The sequence below is a fragment of the Triturus cristatus genome, chromosome 8 (assembly GCF_964204655.1).
Source record: "Triturus cristatus chromosome 8, aTriCri1.1, whole genome shotgun sequence".
Taxonomy (NCBI): Eukaryota; Metazoa; Chordata; class Amphibia; order Caudata; family Salamandridae; genus Triturus; species Triturus cristatus.
In genome coordinates, this window is record NC_140591.1 from 799,602,051 (window position 1) to 799,624,357 (window position 22,307).

Consider the following 22,307-nt stretch of genomic DNA (forward strand, 5'->3'; position numbering starts at 1 on the left):
TGCACCTGCACTCTGTGGGCCCGATTCACGGAACTATCTTAAGACAAAACCCTATTCAAAATTTTGGTATTCACAGAAGGCACTTGCTCATTTCGATATTCACAGAAGTTAGGGAGTCCTAACTTTAGGCCTCCTAACGTTACTACTCCTAAACTGAGAAACATCCTAACTTTGAGATTTTCGGTATTCACAGAAGGCATTTAGGAGTCCTAAAGTTAGAACTCCTAACTTCTGTGAATACCGAAATGAGTAAGTGCCTTCTGTGAATACCAAAATGAGTAAGTGCCTTCTGTGAATACCAAAATGGTAGTAAGTTTAGGATTTTGTCTTAAGGTAGTTCTGTGAATTGGGCCCCTTGCCACTGCATTCTACTCTGCAGCACTGCAGTCTATGCCACTGGACTCTACGCTACTCTACTCTGCACTATGGCATTCTATGCCAAGGCACTCTATGCCACTCCACTATGCATCAGTCCACTATGATACTGCACTATGCAGCACTCCATGGCACTATATTCTACTCTGTGCCACTGCACTCTGTAACACTCTACTCTGCAGCACTGCACACTGCACCACGATATTTTGCAACACTCTAACACTCTACACCAATGCACTCTACGTGAATGCACTCTATACCACTGCACTCTACTCCACCCTGCACTCTACTATGCAACACCATAATCTACGCCACTGCATTCTTAGACGCTAAACAGTGCACGGCTGAAATCTTTGCTGCTTCACTCTACAGCACTATGCTCTTCAACACCCTATGCCAATGCACTCTACACAATCCCCTCTATGCTAGTCCACTGTATGCCACTCTATGTGACTCCACTATCTACCACTCCAATACATGACACACTATGCCACAAAACTCTACTCCACTCTTTGCCATTCCACTCTCCAACACTCCATGCCACTCTCCTCTACTCCACTAACTTTTAGCCATGCAGAACAACAGTCACGCTGGTGTACAATATGGATGAAACACAGCAAAGCCAATAGCTCTTGCATATGCGAGACCTATTGGCTTTGCCAATGCTTGTTGGAGTTAGCCATGAGGAACTTAGGAGCGGCTCATAAGAGTGCACGGGTTACAAGCAGCCAGGATAAACAATTGATTGAGTCTACCCAGGAGCGCGGGAGGTGTAGTCCACACCATGCACTAGATGCATGCAGCCAGAGTGAATGCCTCATGGGTTCAACCAAGCAGTAACAGAAGAGCGACCTATGGGAGATTCTTAGACGCATGCAGCCAGGATGAATGCCTCATGGGTTCCACCAAGCAGCAGCAGAAGAGCGACCTATGGGAGATTCTTAGACGCATGCAGCCAGGGTGAATGCCTCATGGGTTCAACCAAGCAGCAGCAGAAGAGCGACCTATGGGAGATTCTTAGACGCATGCAGCCAGGGTGAATGCCTCATGGGTTCAACCAAGCAGCAGCAGAAGAGCGACCTATGGGAGATTCTTAGACGCATGCAGCCAGGGTGAATGCCTCATGGGTTCCACCAAGCAGCAACAGAAGAGCGACCTATGGGAGATTCTTAGACGCATGCAGCCAGGGTGAATGCCTCATGGGTTCAACCAAGCAGCAGCAGAAGAGCGACCTATGGGAGATTCTTAGACGCATGCAGCCAGGGTGAATGCCTCATGGGTTCAACCAAGCAGCAACAGAAGAGCGACCTATGGGAGATTCTTAGACGCATGCAGCCAGGGTGAATGCCTCATGGGTTCAACCAAGCAGCAGCAGAAGAGCGACCTATGGGAGATTCTTAGACGCATGCAGCCAGGGTGAATGCCTCATGGGTTCAACCAAGCAGCAACAGAAGAGCGACCTATGGGAGGTTCTTAGATGCATGTAGCCAGGGTACATGCTTCATAGGGTTCACTGATCAGTGACAGGAGAATGACTCCTGGGCAGGCACTAGATGGAGGTAGCCATCACTAATGGAGCTAAGAGGCTTTCTAATAGCATTGAATAGTAAAATACAGGCATGCAGCCCTGACGAATCCTCATTAGAAGATACCTAGGGATGATTGAAGGGCAAGCCACATGCATGTACTGTTTCCTGTCATTAAAAAAAGCGTCCTCTGTGTTTTCAAACCTGTTTTTATTATAACAAACCTGACACAGAGACCTTCCATGCAAATCCATGAATATTATATAAAAAAAATATGTTTAAACAGCATCAAACCATGACTAACATGACATGAACTAATACCCACCCCACCAAAGCAGGCGCAACAGATGGGTCCGGTAACATATTGGCAGCAATAAATAAAAAACAATGAAGATGGAAGTGGATCGTACAACCCTCTCCACCCGATGTAGCGAGCGCAAGGTAAATAGTTTTATTTATTTAATTACTTACTTTACTCCTGTCTGTCGTAGGTACGAGTCCACTAACCCCCACCCTGCCCCTTCCCAGCCCCCCCGCCCCATAGCACTCCCTCTGTGAGCCGCCACTGGTGTAAGGTTACCAGATGACTCTACGTCAAATGGGACACAATACTCCAGTCCTGAGATTTTTATTATAAATCATTATTTTCTAATGTGTGAGTACAAATGGATTCACTCAAGTGAAAGAGAACTTCAACTCCCAGGAATGTGTTACATGGTTTGCCAAAAACCCAAGATTGGAGCAGCATGTATTTGGCCAAGCCATCTGGTAACTTTACCTCAATAACTAGACTTTGAGAAGATAAACAGTTCTGGAGCATCAAAAGGGCTCCAACTGAAGAAAAAGACAAATAAATATTAATGTTCCAAATGCCTTTTTAATAACAACAACATGTTACAACCCTCTGATCTGCATATTTGAGGGAGATTATTTTAGTTGGATAGATGTACTTTTATTTCACCATAAGAGTATAGCACATCACACTCTGAAACTAAGTGCGAGGAGCACATACTGAATGTACTTTTACAGGTTAATTATTTTGAATTTACGAGTAAGAAATGGTCTTCCCGAAGTTCTGCTTTACGTCCCTGAGAAAAAAAAAGAGTTAGATGCAGATTTCTGCTGCGGTTTACTAGATGGGGCGTGGCCAGCAAAATACTGCAGTACACCAGCGGCGATCAATGGCCAAGTGACGCTGTGTAAACACCACCCTGCCTGACCTTTAAATGGCCAAATAATGGCATCTTTGGCGGATACTGACATTTACAGAGTAATCTGTCTTTGTTCTCACCTGAAAAGCCGATTGTTTTTAATTGATCGCTGGGGTGGCGCCAGAGCAGCCAAGTAGATCATTTATCGTGTCTCTGAGGGAAAGGGAAACAAGCATTTGCAATGCAATAGGTCTCGCATTTACGAGAGTTTGAGATAGTGGCGTTGTAAAGGACAATGCCAATAGCTTAAACCCTCGCAAATGCGAGATCTATTGCATGGCAAATGCTATTATTTGAAAAGAGCACCATGCTGCGCTTTCACGTTAATGGTGGCCGCGCCACTTTCTTTAGACCTGGCTCGTCTAAAGAAAGGGGCGCAACCGCCATTAAAGTGAAATCGCTACATGGGGCGCATTTACAAAAAAAGCATCTGTTTTTTCAAGTTGACAAATGCTTTTTTGTAAAAGCGTCCCATGCCGCGGTTTCACTTTAATAGCGGCGCGCCCCTCTTTTTAGACGAGCTGCGTCTATAGAAAGGAGCACGCCGCCATTAATGTGAGAGCGTGGTATGGGGCACTTGTAAACAAAACAAGCAGATTTCTTTAATTAAGACAGAGCCCCTCTGTGGGCGTCCATGCAGCGGGGGAGAGAGGGGAGAACAGAGCGCATTTAAAAGTTATAGCATGACGCCCATTAAGCGGGCGCCGCACTGAGTTACTAAAACATAACGGAGCAGCAAAGCTACTGTAAATAAATTAAAAGTAAATAAACCGAAAATAAAAGTAGTGTGGTGAGCCACAAACAAAACAAGAAATGGAAATGAAAAGTCTTTTAGGAAGCAGTCGCCATTACTAAAGCAGACGTCCCGTAAGTGTTGTGTACATTATTTAAGTAAATAGTTCTTGTAACGTGCTAATGAAAGCTCCCGAGTTAGGACACATATAAAAGGGCCAGTCCTCATGGGAGGTAACAACGGAAGATAGGGAGGTACTGAGGAGGGACTAATAAGCCTTTCAACAAACCAGAAGCCAACATGTACAAAGAACAATGACATAAGCCAATGAAAAATATGGTCAAAAAGTGGGTGGAGCTTCAAGTCCATAACTGAATACAGCATACCTTGCAGAGCATGCGCTGCCTAGGCTCGACCTAAAAAACACACTATACTGAAAACATTGCTCTGTTTCAGTGAAAGAAAACAGTGCCGGTCATCAATCTGTAAAAAGGGGCCATTAGAATTATGAGATTCCGCAGTCACAGATTTTTCCACATTATTATGCATTTTCCATATAATCCATCATCTACTGTATAATCTGCACATTATAAAAATGTGTCTAGCACAAATAGATCAAAATTTACTAAGAACAAGGTAACATATGTGCCGCTTTACATTGTATAATTTTCCTCTGCTTGCTGCATAATTAGTCAACTCTGCCGCATAATTTGGTCCTCCTTTACACATGATTCCAGTGGCCCTGGCCATTAGTAACATCTTTTGTCACTCTTGTCCTGCCTGGGTGTAGGAGTCAAAGTGATAAACATTTTAACAGCAAAGGATGGAGCTGGGAGAGTTATGAACAAGTAAATAGATTTTATTTAGTAATCCCACCCCTAGCTTGAACCATTGACAATGGCTTCCATACAGTGCCTGCTTTGCCTGGATTTCGCCTGCATCTGAATACACACAAACACAGACGATGTGCCTGCCTACAACTCGCGTGCAGTTCGCGCAGGTTACAATTCAGTGTCTTTACTCTAAACTGAAGGAATGTGAGTTTGTTTTGAGACTCGAGTTCCCTTTCTTAATCAAGTAGCGATTAAAATGTGCTACCGACAACATTTTTTGGGGTTAAGAGAGGCTTCTCTGCATATGTCATCCACGGGTGTGGCGGTTTCACGTCGCACAAAACAAGACCTCACAAAGGGCCTAGTCAGCAAGTGATAGATCCCAGCACAGCATAGGCATGCAGGCCCAAGGACCCCACCCCTTTAACAAAGCTTCCACACAATGAAAGAGTCGTCGAATATCCGTGGCCTGCAGGTTAGCCAAACTATGGCTCACGTCGCCTGCTTAGTTTGAAAACAAAATAAAAGTCCAAGGACAGGTGACGCAGGTTTATTTTAGTCCGAGGCGACCTACATATCAAAATCCAAAAGGAGATAAGCTGGTTCACCAGGAATCTGTCAATTAGATCGTGGTGAGTGAGAATAATCGACTAACACTACAGTGCAGACATATTTTTAGGACAGCACGTCCTTGAGATAAAAGAACCAACGCGTGCAACCTATTAAATGTAATAAGTAAGTTTTCGAAGAAAAAAAAGTAAAAAGTCTGTTGCTTGGCTGCGGCGAACAAAACTTCGAAAAACACCATTTGAAGGGACAAACCACAGGGAATGTTGTAATGCTGTGCAACAATTATACTTACAGAAATCTTACAAGTGCCTTGTAGGAGAGATAAATGTTCTCTAATCCAGGGACGGCTTTAGCGCTTGTGAGGACCTGTGCAACAATGTTTGTTGGCGCCCCCCATTGACCATCTTCGCCAGGGATTCCCTCTCTACCACCCTTTAACAGTGCCCCTCACGTCTCAATAACCACTCACTCTCTGAGATGCATTTAATTAGGTTTATAGCGCTGCTCTTACCAGTGTAGGGTGTCAGAGCACTTTAAATCACACACACATTACACAGAGACAATGTCTAAATCAGTGTATAGGAATGTTTCATAACACAGAGGAATACAAGGTGTAGGAGTCACATGTCGTCCATACTGGTAGACAGTATAGTTTGAGTGCTTGGTGTGGAGAAGCAAAAGCTCAGAATTTAAAACATAACACCATAGATGGGGTTACATTTAATATTAAGAATTGGGTTTTTTTCTTTTTCTTTTTACCGAAATTAACCTATTTTGCAAGGTTAGAATAATGAAAGGCTGGGGGAAAAGGCATAACCCTCTAATAATATATACCTTGCAGTTTGCATGCAGCTCTTAGATGACAGTTAATAGCTCCCTGTTCTATGTTAGGATTTTAACGAATACACTGCAAGGAACTTGGGGGCATATCAACAAGGGCTTTATCTCTGCTTTTTTGGCTTTAAAAGCCAAAAAAGCAGAGATAAAACTAGCGCCCTATCAACAACAGGGTGCTAACATGCAAATTTGCATGTTAGCACCCTTTTACTCTACGCTTCCCCTTGCATCTCTAATGAGATGCAAAGGGGGCGTTCCAGAGTAAAATAATAGGAGAAATGTCACTAAGTGACATTTCTCCTATTATCAAGAATGTCGCTAACCCTGTTAGAGACAAAAAAAGCAGCGCTAACCGCGGTTAACGCTGCTTTTTTACATCTGGCATTTTTCTGACTTACCCATGATATCCTATGGAAGGAGGATATCATGGCTAAGTTTGCCTGTCCCTATCAACAAGGTAACGTGTGATTATCGCTGGGTTTCCAGCGATAATCTCACGTTAGCCTGTTAGCGTGTAGATTTTTATCGCTATTGAGATAAGCGTTGCTAATAGCACGCTATCTCAGCGATAAAAATTCACGCTAGCCGGCGATAATTATCCTCACGCTAAGAGCGCTGAGCGATAATTATCGCCGGTTGTTGTTGATATGCCCCTAAAGGATCTCTCTGACAAAAGCACTGACCTTTTTAGATTATATGCACTTTGTGGTCTGCATGTACACGTACTTTGCATCAGGCATACTAACCCACTGTGCTACATTTGGTTGAGTCAAAACTTCCACTAAACAAAACTCCACTCTCACTCCAGGAAGAACATTAATCACCAGAGTTAACTAGACATTTTTATTGTATGAAAATTGCTAGACGAATGGAACGCAGCAGCTGGTGCTTTAAAAACTATAACATAATTGCAAACATAGCGCCCCCAGAAGTTAGCACCCGGTGCAATGGCACCGGTCGCACCACCCTAGAGCCGGCCCTGCTCTTATCACAGAGGTTCTCTATACACGTCGGGAAATCCTAAAAACTTAAACAGCACTTTCGGTCCGGAAATGACGTCTTAGGCAGTGAGATGCATGAAGGATCTGGTTCGTGGGAACGATTTTATGATTTATTTACAGTGAATTGTGGAACAATTTCATGGTATAATGGCTAAGATGCATTAACTAATCTCCATCACTATTGGACTTGGCCCTTTCTGCAAGGTCATTCCTAAACTTTTGGCCTTTGGCCTCCACTTTTTTCAGAATTCATTTTAGTTGGCCATAGAACTCTGTGCACTTTACCATTGATATCCAGTGCTAAAGTGCTCGCTCATTAAAACATGGTAACATTGGATAATACCCAATTGGCATATTTAATTCACTTGTAAGTCCCTACTAAAGTGTACCACGTGTGCCCAGGGTCTGTAAATTAAATGGTACAAGTGGGCCTGCAGCACTGATTGTGCCACCCTCTTGAGTAGCACTTTAAACCTCTCAAGCCTGCTATTACAAAGCCTGTGAATGCAGTTTTAAATTGCCATTTCGACCTGACAAACCTCTTGCCAGACCCAAACATCCCTTTTTTAATGCATATGTCACCCCTTTTGGAGGTTCTGCTCAGTCCAGACTACATGGTGCAATGTATTTAAAAAGTAGGATATGTACTTTTAAGTTTTGTGTGTCCTGGTGGTGAAAAACTCTACATTTGTTTTCTGCTATTGCAAGGCCTACCTCTCCCATAGGATAACATTGGAATTTTCCATATAACATTTTATAAGTGTAATTTCCAAATGGGAACCGGGACCAATTCGTGTTTGGTGTCCCTGGAATCACAATTTAAAATCCTAACTTATGGTAATGCTGGATTTTAAATTACAATTCTAAAAATGCCACTTTTAGAAAGTTACCAACAGAGATGTGTTGGGCCTATTTAAATTCACAATGACTAGGCCACTTAAAAATGTACCAACAAACAGAAAGCCAATAGTGACATCTCTTAACAGCAAAAAGAATTCCCTAAACAAATGATCACTGAACTTAATTGACATGATCATTTTTTTTCCCCGTCATTTTAGTATCTTCGTAATAAACTGTGAAAAGAAACATGACAAACATGTTTTACTGTGTAAGAGCTCCCATGGTCATCCCAGCCATCGATGATCTTAGCACAATGGCAATGTTTCAGCTCTTGACCCGTTGGACCCACCCTACCTGCTGCATTTGACACAATAATCCAGGTAGTGTCAAGTGGTCAGCAATACAGGCATAGGCCTTAGCTATAATACTTCAAGTTGGGCATCTCAAGTGGTCTCTATAACATCCTTAAAGTCAGAGTTGTGTGTATTCAGCATATTCAGTCAGTCCCATCCAGTTTTTAGATCTCTGTTTTTACATGTGCACTCAGAACACCCTTATTTTTTACAATCCTAAGAGAGATCTAGATGCTCTGGCTTTCCAAAAGTTCACGATGAATGTGAATACAACAATGATCTGTCCATTTTCAATTTCAGTCATTTACTGCATACAGCGGCCCTCTGGGGAAATACTATTTGACCTTCAAATGGAGTGGACACTCCAGCCTTATCAAGAATGAGAGAAATCTGAGGTTAACACTGGTAAAAGTTTATTTGCTTGCATCTCTGATGATCAAAATTAATTTCCTTTTTTTCTATCTAAATGTGCTGCATTGCAATCCAAATATGCATCTCCAGACTAACTCAACTGTAAAATTGCAGTTGAAATTAGTGTTTTATTCAGACTGGCCTAGGATAATGTCCTCTACTGAATTCGTCCCAAAGTAGATTATGGGAAGATAACTGGTGGGTCTGAATGTTGTGCCTCTTGCTAACTACACTGCATTAAGATGGCCAGGAAAAGATTCATGATCATTTGTGCTTAAATTCCTGACAGTTATGATCCTGCAACCCATCCACCCCACAACAGAAAACTTTCAGCTTTACTGACTCAACATGCCACCAGCAAAGTCTTTGGCATGTGGCATGTTCAATTCAGGGCCAGGGCTCTGAACAGCCTACCCCTCGCTGTGTGTTTAAAAACAAATCAAATTACTTTTAGGAAGAAACCCAAAAATTGGCTCTACACTTCCATCTTAGACATTATAAATGGAAAACCATGTTCTCCAAATAAATACAGGTACGAACAAAGCGTGATAAACCTGTACTGACATTAGACTGCGCAAGAGGAATCATTAAGACGCAGTTATGTTTACATTACTTATTGGAAATTGCATTACTCCAAGTCCTACTCTCGCTTATCTCCATTATGCAATGAGGCCCCTGTGCCTCGTAGACACCCCCCTACCAATATAAAAAGGCCTGTACACACCAAGCCACATTAGACACAGTTGGTCGACGGGAGGGAGGGAGGGACTAATCGAGATAAGCGAGCGTAGGACTTGGAGCAATGTAATTACCAGTAATTAATGGAAACATTACCTCCTCATCCCTCTCGCTTATCTCCATTAGGCAATGAGATGTACCAAGCCAAAAAAGACCAGGCCAACTGTCCAAGCATTAGCTTAGAAACACCCAAGCAAGATGCACACTTATGGGCAAACAAACAGGAAAGACAGTCCAGCTCCAACACAGCGGACAGAACCACAAAGCCAAAACTGGCCCCAAACACAGGAAAGAAAGTAGACAGACAAGACGAGTCAAGGTCACCCAGTCCACGAGCCAACATCACCACCACCAGAAAACAAAATGGCTGCAAAGCCAGAAGGCGTAACGCCCGCAGACGATAGAGAGACAAACGGAGGACACCGGAGGGCCCACAAAACCATATTGAAAGCCCAAGAGGGGCACAACACCGGAGGGAATGAATGGAGAATGGACCACCCCTCAAAGAACCAGATGCTCAGGCCCAGATGGACCAACAGACCCCATGAAGGGGACCACAAAGCCTCAAAAGGCCATCCTGGAGGGCCAGTAGCCCCTGAGGCAGAGAAACAGAAAACTGAACCACATGCGTACAATCACACCAAGCCCCAAACGGTGGCCCATGCTGAGCATAAGGAGCTCAGGCAAACCCCCCCACCAGTCCTCCCACCGACCCATGCACCAGCACCAAAAAAGTGATAGAAGCCAAAAGACTATGCAAAATGAAGCCACACCACCCAATTGGCAAGACGACAACTCAGTAAACGCCAGAGAGGGCACTAGGAGTCTATGAAACCACAGGGCAGACATAACCTATGGAACCTATCACGTCAGACCCGCCACCATCTCCAACAACAGAGGAAACCAATGGAACAGGCCATGCCTGAGTCACAAGAACAGCCGGTGGACCCCCCCCCCCCCACCAAACCCGAACCAGAAACCCCTGCAGGAAGGCAAATGGAGGTAAACAAACAATAGGCCCACAGTCCAAAGAAGCAGCAGAGCATCCATCCACAAGCTGAAACCCCTTATCCACCCAGAAACAAAATCAGGGAATAGCGCAATGGAGGCACCAGAATGGCCATCAGGGTATTCAGTACCCAGACAACCAAAGTAGATTGCCTACGGCCCAAACGGCAGGAACTGGAAAGGCTGTGACCCCACAGTGCACCCCAGAAACTGCCAATGACATGGACAAACAGGAATTTTTAGGAATGCGACAGGCAAAACCACGAAGACCCCAAAGGAAGTAGTATCTGGAAGGATAGCAGTTGAATGGAGTGAAAGCCACCCACGAGGTGAGGTGCCATAGATCAAACACCGGCTTAAACACCCCAAGACTGTCAGTATACAGCAAACACCACCCCGACCTAAACCAGCGGAACCAGGATGGCTCACCTTAGGATGGGAGAAAGGAGCCACCCTTTAACATGTGGACGGAAGACCAAGTTGATGAGAAAGCAGCTCTGAACGAACCACCACACCCACCAGATGAAAAGGCAAGCACCCATGCAGGAAGGAACACTGCAATTTACCACTCACAGGCCACGCACCCACTGGACAACGCAAGCTTGAGCTCTCCCAAGGGACCCGCATCTGACAGGATTACCTGCCGCTAACCGCACCTGGGCAGAAACCACCCCTACGGAAGGAATGGGAATGGGGTACCGCTTGTGGGAAAGCCCTGCGCACCCAGGCAGCCAAAAGAGAAAATGCGCCGGAAGAGGACCATCCGGACCAGGCATTCAACCAAACAACTGTTCACCGAACCGCCAGGCACCCGAACGGCACCTTAAGAAAGGAAGAAGAGACAGCCATAGCTGCATATCGGGTCTGCAACCAGAGGAACCGTCAGGCCATGACTGCAAAGGAGGATGCCAAAGTCGCCATTAACAGGAACTACCGACCCAACAGCCAAGAAGGCAATATGTTGAACCCTACAACCCCAGACAACCAACACACTCTACCTCTGGACTAGCCCCTGCCAAAGTCACAAAATCCCTCACCAAAGACATTGCCGTCAAAGCTGCATATCAAGCAGCCCGTAGCACCAAACTAGAGAACACAAAGGACTCCATCAGGCACCCATCCACCCTGCGAATCACAGGAACCAAAAGCCCAAACCTAAATGAATGAATGAAGCTTCATCAACAAGAGGGACCAAGAAGGAACCAAGCAGAAGGGATGTGGCAACAGGGTCACCCTTACCACCAATGTATGGGAGAAGCAGGAGACAGAGATCACCACCACACCATGGAGAAGAAAGAGGGTAAAGTCCAACAGAACCAGGAAAAGCCACGAAACACTATACACCAGGAGTAAACAGATAACAACTTAATAGAAGGGCATAAATGGAGGCCCAAACACAACAAAACGGAACATAACCAGACATGGGATGGTGAGAGGTAGACCATTCAGGTGCAAGGAAGCCTCCAGTTGAATATCCGTCAGTGACTGTTTTGCCACAAGCAAGGAGCACCGCACCCCCCACAGACTGTTACTCACCGCATTCTCCAAGAGCCCCAGGCGCACATAAAGCTCGTGTAAATGAATAGCTGGAAGCGTGCAGCTCCACGCTGCCGCAGTACACCCATCCTGCTAGAGTGACTGACAGAGACTGGCCCGGAAGTGACCCAAAAAGCACAGGGATTTCTGTAGTCCAAGGATTCCCCTGGAGTCAGGCCCATTGAAGACAGACCAAAACCGTACCCAGCTTAAACAGGCTATAAGCAACAGACCATCCGGAGAGGCGCGGCACCGAGCCCCGCAGGCCGAAACACTGACAGCTGAGGAAACACTGCCACCCAGGCACTACAGAAATGCCAACCCCAGCTGAAGGAGGCACCACAGACCGGCCGGACGCAAACAATGCAGACAGTACCGGCAGAGAAAGACTAAAAGACCAGCCCCCCTCCTCGTCCCAAAGTCGGGAGCCCGACCACCAGGCAACATCCCTGGAGCAAGACGTATGAGATCAACAGGAACTTATCATGCCAGAGCAGGGACAGCAACACAAGAGACCCAAGACAATGACTCCGAGCTACAATGTCAGGAGATCATCGGGGAACCACAGTTTCCGCACACACACCATGACCAGAGAAATACAGAGCAGACTACTGGCCAGGCAAAGCGGGAATAACAAGGCTCAAACACAGGAAAGCAACCCAGGCCAAAAGCAGATGCTGAGCTACAGACAAGCGCCCGCACCATTGAGCCCTAGGCTGCAGGAACACACACCAAAACCTCAGGAGCACCACAAGAGAGTCGAGAGCCCGTACCACCTGGGAATGGCACATACAAAAGAGACCGCAGCAGGTGCAAAGCTACCCACTGGGACACCTATTGCAAGCCTTCCACACAGCAGCACAAGCCAGGCAGAAAATGCGGAAGTGTAGCAACTACACCAAGTCCCGATACTGCGACCACCACAGGGGCATAGTAGCCCAAGGGAAACCAAATGCACGCAGCGGATCCCGCCGTGCCACAACCAGGAACATCCCCAAGCCCTGCAGCTTGCAAAAGGAAGACAACCATCTGCCCACGAACAGAAGTGTAACGACCTATCTGGGCACGCAGGTACAGGCGCTAACCAAGTGTGGCAGAGCGAAAACAGGATCCCCAAACACAAAGGCAGTACCAACCCCAGAAATGTGGTGGAGAGAGGACCAGACACAGCCAGTGACCATGTACTCAGCAGGCAAAGAAACATGTAGAACAGTGCCGAGCAGACCCTGAAAATGCCACTTCCGGCCCACATGCAAGGCCAGACAAAAACAGGCAGGGCAGGGCAGACATAGACATCCCCCCTTCACGTCACCATGCGTCCACCACAGGCACCGCGCAGCCCAGGAGATGCCAAAACTGAACTGCCTCTGCAGCCACACAACAGGCAGGCACAGAGGTGCCACCTAACAACAAGTGCTCACCAGGGCCATAAGGAAGTGCACCCGGCATGCATGCCCTGCAAAGCAGACCTGGAGCCATGAGCCACAGGGGCATAGCAGCCTGAGGGACTCCAGAAGTACACTGCAGAGCCTGATGCGCCACAAGCAGCAACACAGCCCCACACACAACCTGGCCGGAGGATGGCACGGCAAACCTCCGGCCGGGCGAACTCATCCCCAGCCACAGGCCATGCCCCCCTCCGGCTAGAGGAATGCACCGCGGACCTTTGGCCGGGAGAAAAAGGAAGCATCCCTATAAAATAAATTGAAAGTCTGCCGCACCGTGTGCAGACATCCCATGGGCCCCAGAAAATGGACTGGCACAATAAGTGCCAGCAAGGCACCAGGATGAAGGATAACATGCTCACGCGGTAACTGGGGCAGGCCAGAGCGGGACAGAACAGGAACCTTCTGACATGAAAGGATCAAACTTACAACACTGTACCTCCACTGGTGGTACTTGAACCATTGCAGCAGGCCAAAGAAACAAACCAGAACCGGCCACATTCACAAAAGAAGAAATGCCAGGCTTGAGAAATGCCTTTAAAGAAAAGTAGCCGGCAGGAAGAAAGAGTCAAACCTTCAAAGCAATCTACGCTGTCTACAGACACAAAAGAACAGGAGTTGTGGAGGGGGTAGGGCCTTTTTATAATTGGTAGAGGGTGTATCTACAGTGGGGGCCGGAACAGCTCAATGGTGGGGAGATGCAATGTACAATTTTGGGATGTATGATGTTACAACGCATGCTTTTACAACGCATGCTGTTACAACGAATTTTTTACAACGCAAATGCTGTGACAACGCAAGTCTTTACAACGCAAGTCTTTACATCGACTTGCAGTAGATGGCGTGCTAACATTAAAAAAGGGTAATTTACTATTCTAACTCCAGTCCACGTTGCAGTAGGGAAGGTGTTTGGATAGTAAACTACACTATTTTTAATGTTAGCACGCCATCTAGTGCAAGTCGATGTAAAGACTTGCGTTGTAATGGCATGCGTTGTCACAGCATTTGCGTTGTAACAGTTTCGTTGTAATGGCAGTGCGTTGTAAAAGTTGCGTTGTAATGGTTGTTCACCACAATTTTGTTTTTAAACACTTACCTTGCCGCCGGGTCCCACATCTCTGCCCCTGCTCTCCTCCAACAGACTCCAGGAACAGGAAGTACAGCCAGGCTCCCCTGACCAATCACTACGCTGCAATGTGATTGGTCTGAGCATCGTGGTTCAATGCTCAGCCAGCGAATGGGGGCCTGGGCATGTTCTCCACGCAGGCTGTAATGCAGCCTGTGTGTCGAACAGGGAAAGTGCGGATGACTGTTTGGTCGGTCCCAGAGGGCCAGCCAAATAGTCATGTGCACTTAGGAGTTGGCAAACCAGTCCTCCCCTGCCCTGCTCCGAGAGCAGAGCAGCCCCGCCCACCAAGCAGCACGGCAACATAAAATGATAATAACTCAAAGTTATTATGATTTTATGTTTCCTTTATTTGCACTGCTTAAAAGCAGTGGGGCTACGCTCCTCCGCCATAGCGGAGGAGCCGCTCCTGTATGAGCACAAAGCCCTCAATGCATAATGGATAGAAGCGAGAGGGACGAGGAGGTAATGCACAGGAGTGAAATTTGAGGGATTTTGATGCAGAGGCTCAACAGAAGAATTAAGACTCAAGTGTGAAACGTCATTTAAGTCAAAAGACTTTACTCAAAAGGCTCCTGTCAAGACCAAGAATTCCCATGGAGCAAGAATCGGACGCAGCCAAAGAATCAGGCGGTCTAATAAATCAGTCACTAGATCCAAGCACACACCTTCAATAATCTGGCACATTGCGGGCACAGTGTCTGACCACTGGCAAGATTAACCCATAAAACAAAACTGTGTGATGAGCATCCTGGCAAGAATTAACCAGTTTTCAAAATAACCGAAACGCAGATATTGAGCAGACCAAACCTAAGTAGATGGTGCAGAGCAGTTGGTGGGTGTCTGGCAGCTAGCCGCACGTTTAACTAATTCACCTGCCACCATTTGCAAGACAAACAAAATATAATAGTATTTATATTTTTTTTTAAGTCATACAATATACAGCATCTCACGCTGCACTACTACAAGTTAAACACTTTTGGTCACTGACAATGTCTGTTGACCTCCATTACAAAGGCCTAGCTACCAGGGCCTATATTTACTCAGCACAGCAGCTGAAGCTAACTTTGGAAGCTCCTAATACCAGGGACACCCTCTCCATCAGTTCTCAGAGCCGGCGCTCCATCTGGAATAGCAACCATGTGTCAACGCCCCCAGCCTCTGACGTGCACGTGAAAGTATTTCACACATGGGCACTTGCATGCTGGTATTTGCACTCTCCCCATTTGGGTAAAGTACTTCAAGACCCACAAACACTTTGTGCAAGCAAACGATGACTAATGGCAGAATAGTAATTTACCCTCTCCACAATTTTCAGGGGGACTTCTTTGCCTCTCTTTCGAGTTTCAAGGGAGGCACAGAAATACAGGCACTTTCAGGAGGCATGGACTGATCTGAAGCTTGGGCGATTGGAACATTAGTGTCTTCTGTGTCAATTTGAATAGTCCCAAACATTGTGTCAATGTTTTGGTAGCACACTTTACATAAAATCCCATGAAAAGGAATTTTAAAAGAGATTAGAAATAAACTGCCTTCTGTACAAATATCAGAAATCTTGCGTAAACAAAATAAAAAGAAAATTCAGTTAAATGTGTTTCAAATCTTGCGCAGGTTTACATTGCTGGTTGCATGTAAAAGTTGTTTTGTAAAAACATGTTCCCTAACAACACAGCACCCGTGACCACAGGCGGCCATCTTGGAATGGGTTTTCTTTAATGAAATCCCCTGCAAGACTGCCAGTCATGCATGCACGTGCATCTTCATACATGATGCATTTGTATACACTTGGCAAAAACTATTTGGATAATTTGATATAAGGTTACGAGTTTAGCGTCTCTGTTCTTGTTATGTTTTAAAGTCTGCATATGGCAGAATCCTTACAAATATACTACGTATTGTTTCCTTTCTGAATAACATGGCCGGAAATATATACTAGCACTGTTTTTTAAGTAATCAGACTCTGTAATGTGGAAATCTGTGGAAGAACTTTTAATGTTACTTTATTCATCCATCAGTGACAAAGCCAGTAGGGCTGGTATTAGTGTGCAATGCTTGCAAACAGGCTACATGCATGGTTGGGTTTGCAAGAGTTAGAACATGGATGACATACCTAAGCCCTTGGCCAGGTCTTGGTAAACAGTACTTTGACTATTGACATGACAGAGCACCACCACCCTTTTTAAGGTACCAGCAATGTAATTTAAAAGGGGCTACTCACACTACGACTCAAAAGCACAACCATCTGGCACGCCTCCAACGCAGAAGTGATGCCAGTACTGACAACATGGAGTACATTCCCCAAAGCCAGCCCCCTCGTTTGTGTGTATTTCAAATTAGTATTTACCAGAACCCCTGGGCTTGTGCACTACCTGTTCAGTGGCAGTGGTATACAGGTCGAAAGGCACTGAAAATGTCAAGCTCCAGATTTCATAGCTTATTTCTGGGAAATGTATATTAAAAGTATGTTGAGTATCAGTGGGGCTGTTTGACGTCTTTGACACTAGTACGGTATAGTTAATGTATCTCTCTGAATATGAACTAAAAAGACCTTTGAAGGACTCAGAGCTCAGCCATTAAACAATTACAAAAACAAAAAAACAATTGGCATCAATTGGGCAATAACAAGTCAGAAAATGTCGGAACATTAGAGACGGAAAGGACTGCCGTTCGGAAATGGGACTTTGATAAAGAAATTAAAGATTATTTTTTACTAATCAACAAATGCAATTGTACGCTAGAGGAAGCACGAGACATTGCACATTTTGTTTTTACGACGCAGTCAGTTTTTATCTGGAGGAAACTCTTAAACCCTCCGTATTAACACAGATGCAAGAATTCGGTAGGTTGTAAATAATTATATAATGCTGCTTGATAATGTTTGGTCGAACTAGAAGCCGACACGTCTGTGAAAATCAACTAGGCTCTTCGTTCGCATATTAAACAATTGCCTTACAATTTTTGTCCAGAATCGAACAAGTTGTTGGTCAGGTGTGGTATTCTCGTCCCGAGTTTATGCATCGCTGCCTTAAAGAAAAGAAAAAAAAAGCAATTCCTCTTTTTATTCGAATGGAACTTAATAACTGCTCTCACCTTTTCTCTCCCCACCTCTGTGCGGTTATTCTGCTTTGTTTAATATAACCTCTCACGTCCCCTGCATGCTTTCGACTTCTGCACATACTGTATTTGATGTTATTCGCCATTAATCTAAATAAGGATCCACGTTTAAATTCAAGTAACTGCTTTTTTGTTCAACTAGAAAGTTAATGATTCTTTTTGTGATCTCTCGATTTTATGTGGAACCGATAGACTTCCTTCAGTCGAGAGTACTGTAAAGCCCCTGAGTATTTATTTAAGAGTTTTATATAAGTGAAAGTACATGCCATATCAAATTACATGAATAAATAAATAAATGTGAGGAAAGCAGTTTTAGAACTAAGGTCTCCATCTTTCAGAAATCTGCCTATATAAACTGTGATTCAGTACTAAATATTTTCTATAAATGTGGAAATCTTTAACTCATCAGGATTAATACACAATATGGGTTTACAATGAAGGAATCGGAATCAAGATTTAAAGGCCAGTCATTTAGGGCACAGTCAGTAAAGTGCAGGAACTCGTTAAAAACCTGGGCTTCATTCAGCACCAGGACGTGAACCTACCTGAAAAGTGACATAAACTTCCAAGCAGGCACTTGACTACGAAGGGGCCGATTATGACGTCGGTTGGAGGCTTTATGACCAAAATTGTCGGTGTCACTTCCGACCTTCTGATTACGATACAGCTGGTCGGAATTGAAACCAGCCAGTCATTCCTGCTGGGTTACGACGGGCTCAGGGAGCCCCGTCGGCCAGTCGGAACCGGCCCATAATCAATATGGTGCCCCCTGTTAATCCCTGCACTTTGAGGTGCCTGCCACGGGGTGTAGGGATTAACACAATCTCTCATTTCTCTATGGGAGCTTGTGTTAGGGACGGTTTTACCATAGAGAATTAGGAGAATGCAACTGCCCCATGTGCAGTCGCATCATAATGAGGCGGTCAGGAAAGCCAACCGGTGGTTGGTCGGTCCTGTTTCCGCCACAGTGTCAGTCGGCGAAAACTCCAACGGATATCGTAATAGGCCCCCAAGTATTGACCTCTTGTGGCTAGAGTCACACAGCCATTTCCATGCTCAGGCTTAGAGGCAGGCGAGCCAACACATTAAACAGAGGGTCTGATTTGCTCCAAGAGCTGGTGCACAAGCCAAGCCATGAAAATATATGGCATGCAGAAAAGGTGGAAATCTACTAAAGCCTCTTAAAAATAAATATAAAAAAATTGTATTTCTTTAACATGCAGAAGCTGTTAACCTTAGTACATCAGGTCATATTACTGCATTGAGAGGTCAGTTACCATGTGTACCCTGTATGCGGCCTAGATTGTTATAGATGGAGCAACATTGTCTATTAAATCAACATAAAGGATTTGTACAGTGCTCGTCCTGAACCTCCGTATTATAAAGGATTTGTACAGTGCTCGTCCTGAACCTCCGTATTTTAAGGCACTTTCAAATATGGCAAAAGAAAAGAAAAAAAGAGAGGGAAGCTTGTTGCAAAATTGTGTGCCAAGGATCACACAATTCAGCCAAGCGGGATAACAGGAATAGATCCAGTTTTCTGGTTTTACATTCACCCAATAGATGGATAACAGTTTAGCTCTATTTTTTTCTTAGATCAAGGCTTAATGTTTTCTCGTTAGTTCTTTGCGGACGATTTAAGAACATGGGTGGCATCTGATGAGTTTTAAGAGGTCCACCCACTTCTACTTTCGCTTCACTTACATAAGTTACTGTTGCAATTAACAAGTGTGCATATTCATGTTACGCACTCACATGCTTTAATTTACTACCAAGTATTCCAGTCAGAGGTCACATTACGTAGTGTTCCTCCCATGGGTTGGGACTTGGCAGTTCAAGGCGGGAAGCCCTGTAAAGTATGTGCACACCCAGAAACTCACAACTATTCGCTAACTTTTTGTCAGTTCTTTCCAAAGATGGAACTGGTCCAAAATTGACTTCTGTCATGGGCAGAAGTTCATCTGTTTCCTGGATGGGAATGGGAATGGGCTGGGAACACACCCAAAATTGGTTAGAGTATAGAGCAAGGTCGTTGTTTAGTAAATCCCAAAGCACATTCGGTAAGTAAATGAACTGTTGGTAAATACACACACACACACGTGAAATTGTACACCACACACAACTACGAACTGCTTACGGTCGCGAGTACCCCTTGAAAGCTCCAACTGTTAAAGCTTGCAAAACAGTACTCCCAAAATGACCTGGGCTATCTGCAAATGTGTGAATCTATAACCAAGCATAGGTGTAAACCCATTGATGTACATTATCGAATTTTCTTTTGTGCTCTGCTGTATATCGCCATAACTTAATTGAGCACAAACTCCCTCTTTCCCAGACACTACTAGCCATACATACACCATGAGAAAACAAGCCCAACTATTTTTGCGTTCAGGTGTGGGGGAGCGTCTTAGCAACTCAAGTTATGAGGGCTGTTGGAAAAAGGATTCCAATGGAGAGAAAACAACATAATAATGCTTTATTGCAAGTATAAATTACATTTAGGTAACACGCTTCACTCCTTGCAAATGCACAACTCTTCATTTTCCAGTTTCATTCGAGAGCATCTCATCCATATCCGTTCCAGGCTTAAGCTTTGATTTTTTTTTTTTTTACTTTTAGTCCTGCTTGGCTAGTTGTAAATATTATCAATGCTCAAAGTCAATGAACGCAAACCTAAAACCTGGACTAGAAGAGCTATGGATCTGGGAAATTTGAGAGCGCTGCAAAGATGGGGGAGAATTATATTTTCAACCATATATGTATGGTCATATGTATGTATATATATATTCTGAATCAAGCCAGGTATGAGGACTCTGGAACTCACTTCCGCCTCATCTCCAGACCACCACCTCTTCCCAGTCCTTCAAAACTGACCTCAAATTTTTCCTCCTTCAAAGACACTTCCAAATCTAATTCACGTCCTCTCTATTCCCTCAAGGAAGTTCTTTCACTATAGGAAAGTCTGCACTCCATGCCTATAGAAGTGCCTTCCCAGTGTGTTCTTGTGTTTTGAGTGACTGCCACTTATTGGAGTATTATATCTCTACTTGTATCTTGTATGCTCATGCAACATGCACACTTGTCACTTTTTCCTCTTGTAAGGTATCGTTTGCTACCTCTTCTTGTATCTTGTCTGCTTTTGTTACTTGCACAATTGTCACCTTTGCCTCATGTAACGTAACGTTTGCTTTTGTTACTTGCCCACTTGTAATTTTCTCCTCATGTAATGTTACTGGTCCTATTGTGAAGCGCTCTGACACCTTCGGGTAAAGTCAGCGCTATAGAAAAACGCATAAAATAAAATAAATAAATAAATAAGGTAGTTGTCCCCGCCTTGCTCATGGGAGGTCTCCAGAAGGAACCAAGATGGTCGGGGAAGAGAGGATCCCGGTCCTAAGGTCCGCCCGCATAACTATTGGAAAATCTGACTCCTCGCAAAGGCATTTCATAGCGAGGCCTAATTCACGCCACAGGAAGGAATAAGAGTGCCCCACAGGAAGGAGTATGCGGTCACCCCCGACGGAAACCAGCAGGGAAGGCCAGGAGGGTTCTTCCTGCCGCCCCCGTGATTGGGCCAGGTGAAGTCGGGGATTGTGCGGGCCGCTCTTTTCGGCTCCTCTACTACAGAAATAGTTGCGCCCTCTTTCCAAGAACAACTCCAAGCCCGAAATACCCTCTGCGCTTCGCTCGCGCACGACCCTCGCGGGTACAAACAAGAATATATAAAAAGTGGTGGCATCAGCTTCAGGATTCCGTCCAAGAATAGCTCCGATGTCACTATATCGGAGCCAGAACACCCGGGTCTTTCTTCTATGTCAGATACAGATTCCCGCAGGCACACGCATCTGGCTCCCAGATGTGCTGCGATCTGGTCACATGTTTGTCCACAACAAAAGGCTGGCTCTTACCTCGAATCAGAGCGGCGGCACAAGCCAGGCACAGCAGCAGCAGGGCTCTCCTAGCAGTCAGCATGGTGAAGCTTGGCATCCACAGCAGACAAACCCGGACTTCTCCGATCAGGCACCTCGATCACAAGTTTAGTCGAGGCTCGCGGAACACCGAGCGCGCGCCCTGCATACAAAAGAACCCTGAAGCGCAGTTTCCGACCTGCCAGCCCAAAAAGTTGGTGGTGTTCTGGAAACAAACCTGAGCCTAAACCCTCCCCTTCTGCACAAAAGAGAGATCGAATGGGCAGGGGAGGCAACCAATGTGCAGAGCGCCAGGGTTCTCATGCGGCCAAAGAGGGAGAACTTGTGCAGTCTCGCCTCCACCCTTGGCTCCGCCCTGCCCCACCCTCCAGATGGCTGCCATCCATCTGCATAAACCCTTGTAGTAACCAGAGTTACAAGACCCTGCTCTGAGCGGGTGTGGCTGCAGCAGTCGTCTGTCGAGAGAGAGGTGTTTGTGTGTCTCACTTAGAAACACGCGCTCCTGTTTAACCGCTGAAAGTGCTCTGCGAGGCTCAGTCATTACACCTCCAAGGAGTGCCAATCCCACCCTACGGTCTGGAATGGGAACTGTAAAAAGCACAGGCAATATTTGTAATAATGATAGCCCTAGATCTAAAACTACTAGCCACTATCTATTGATTTCTGGATGTTGGAGTCTTCGTCCACTTTAACGGAATCCATTGATGGATGCCCCTGAAAA

General features: G+C 45.3%; 1 protein-coding gene across 4 annotated transcripts in view; it reads right to left on the minus strand.

The window, feature by feature from the left end:
- LOC146805099 (CD99 antigen-like) overlaps positions 1-22,068 on the minus strand; it is a 262,650-nt gene extending 240,582 nt beyond the window's left edge. Inside the window, exon 1 of one of the 4 annotated variants that reach the window (XM_085622237.1) lies at positions 21,566-22,068. In XM_085622237.1, coding sequence (XP_085478363.1) covers positions 21,566-21,644 — 79 coding nt within the window. In that variant the 5' untranslated portion in view covers positions 21,645-22,068. The remainder of the gene's footprint in view (positions 1-21,565) is intronic. The other 3 variants (XM_085622239.1, XM_085622238.1, XM_085622240.1) reach the window with 3 other exon arrangements.
- Between the last annotated feature and the right edge of the window lie 239 nt (positions 22,069-22,307).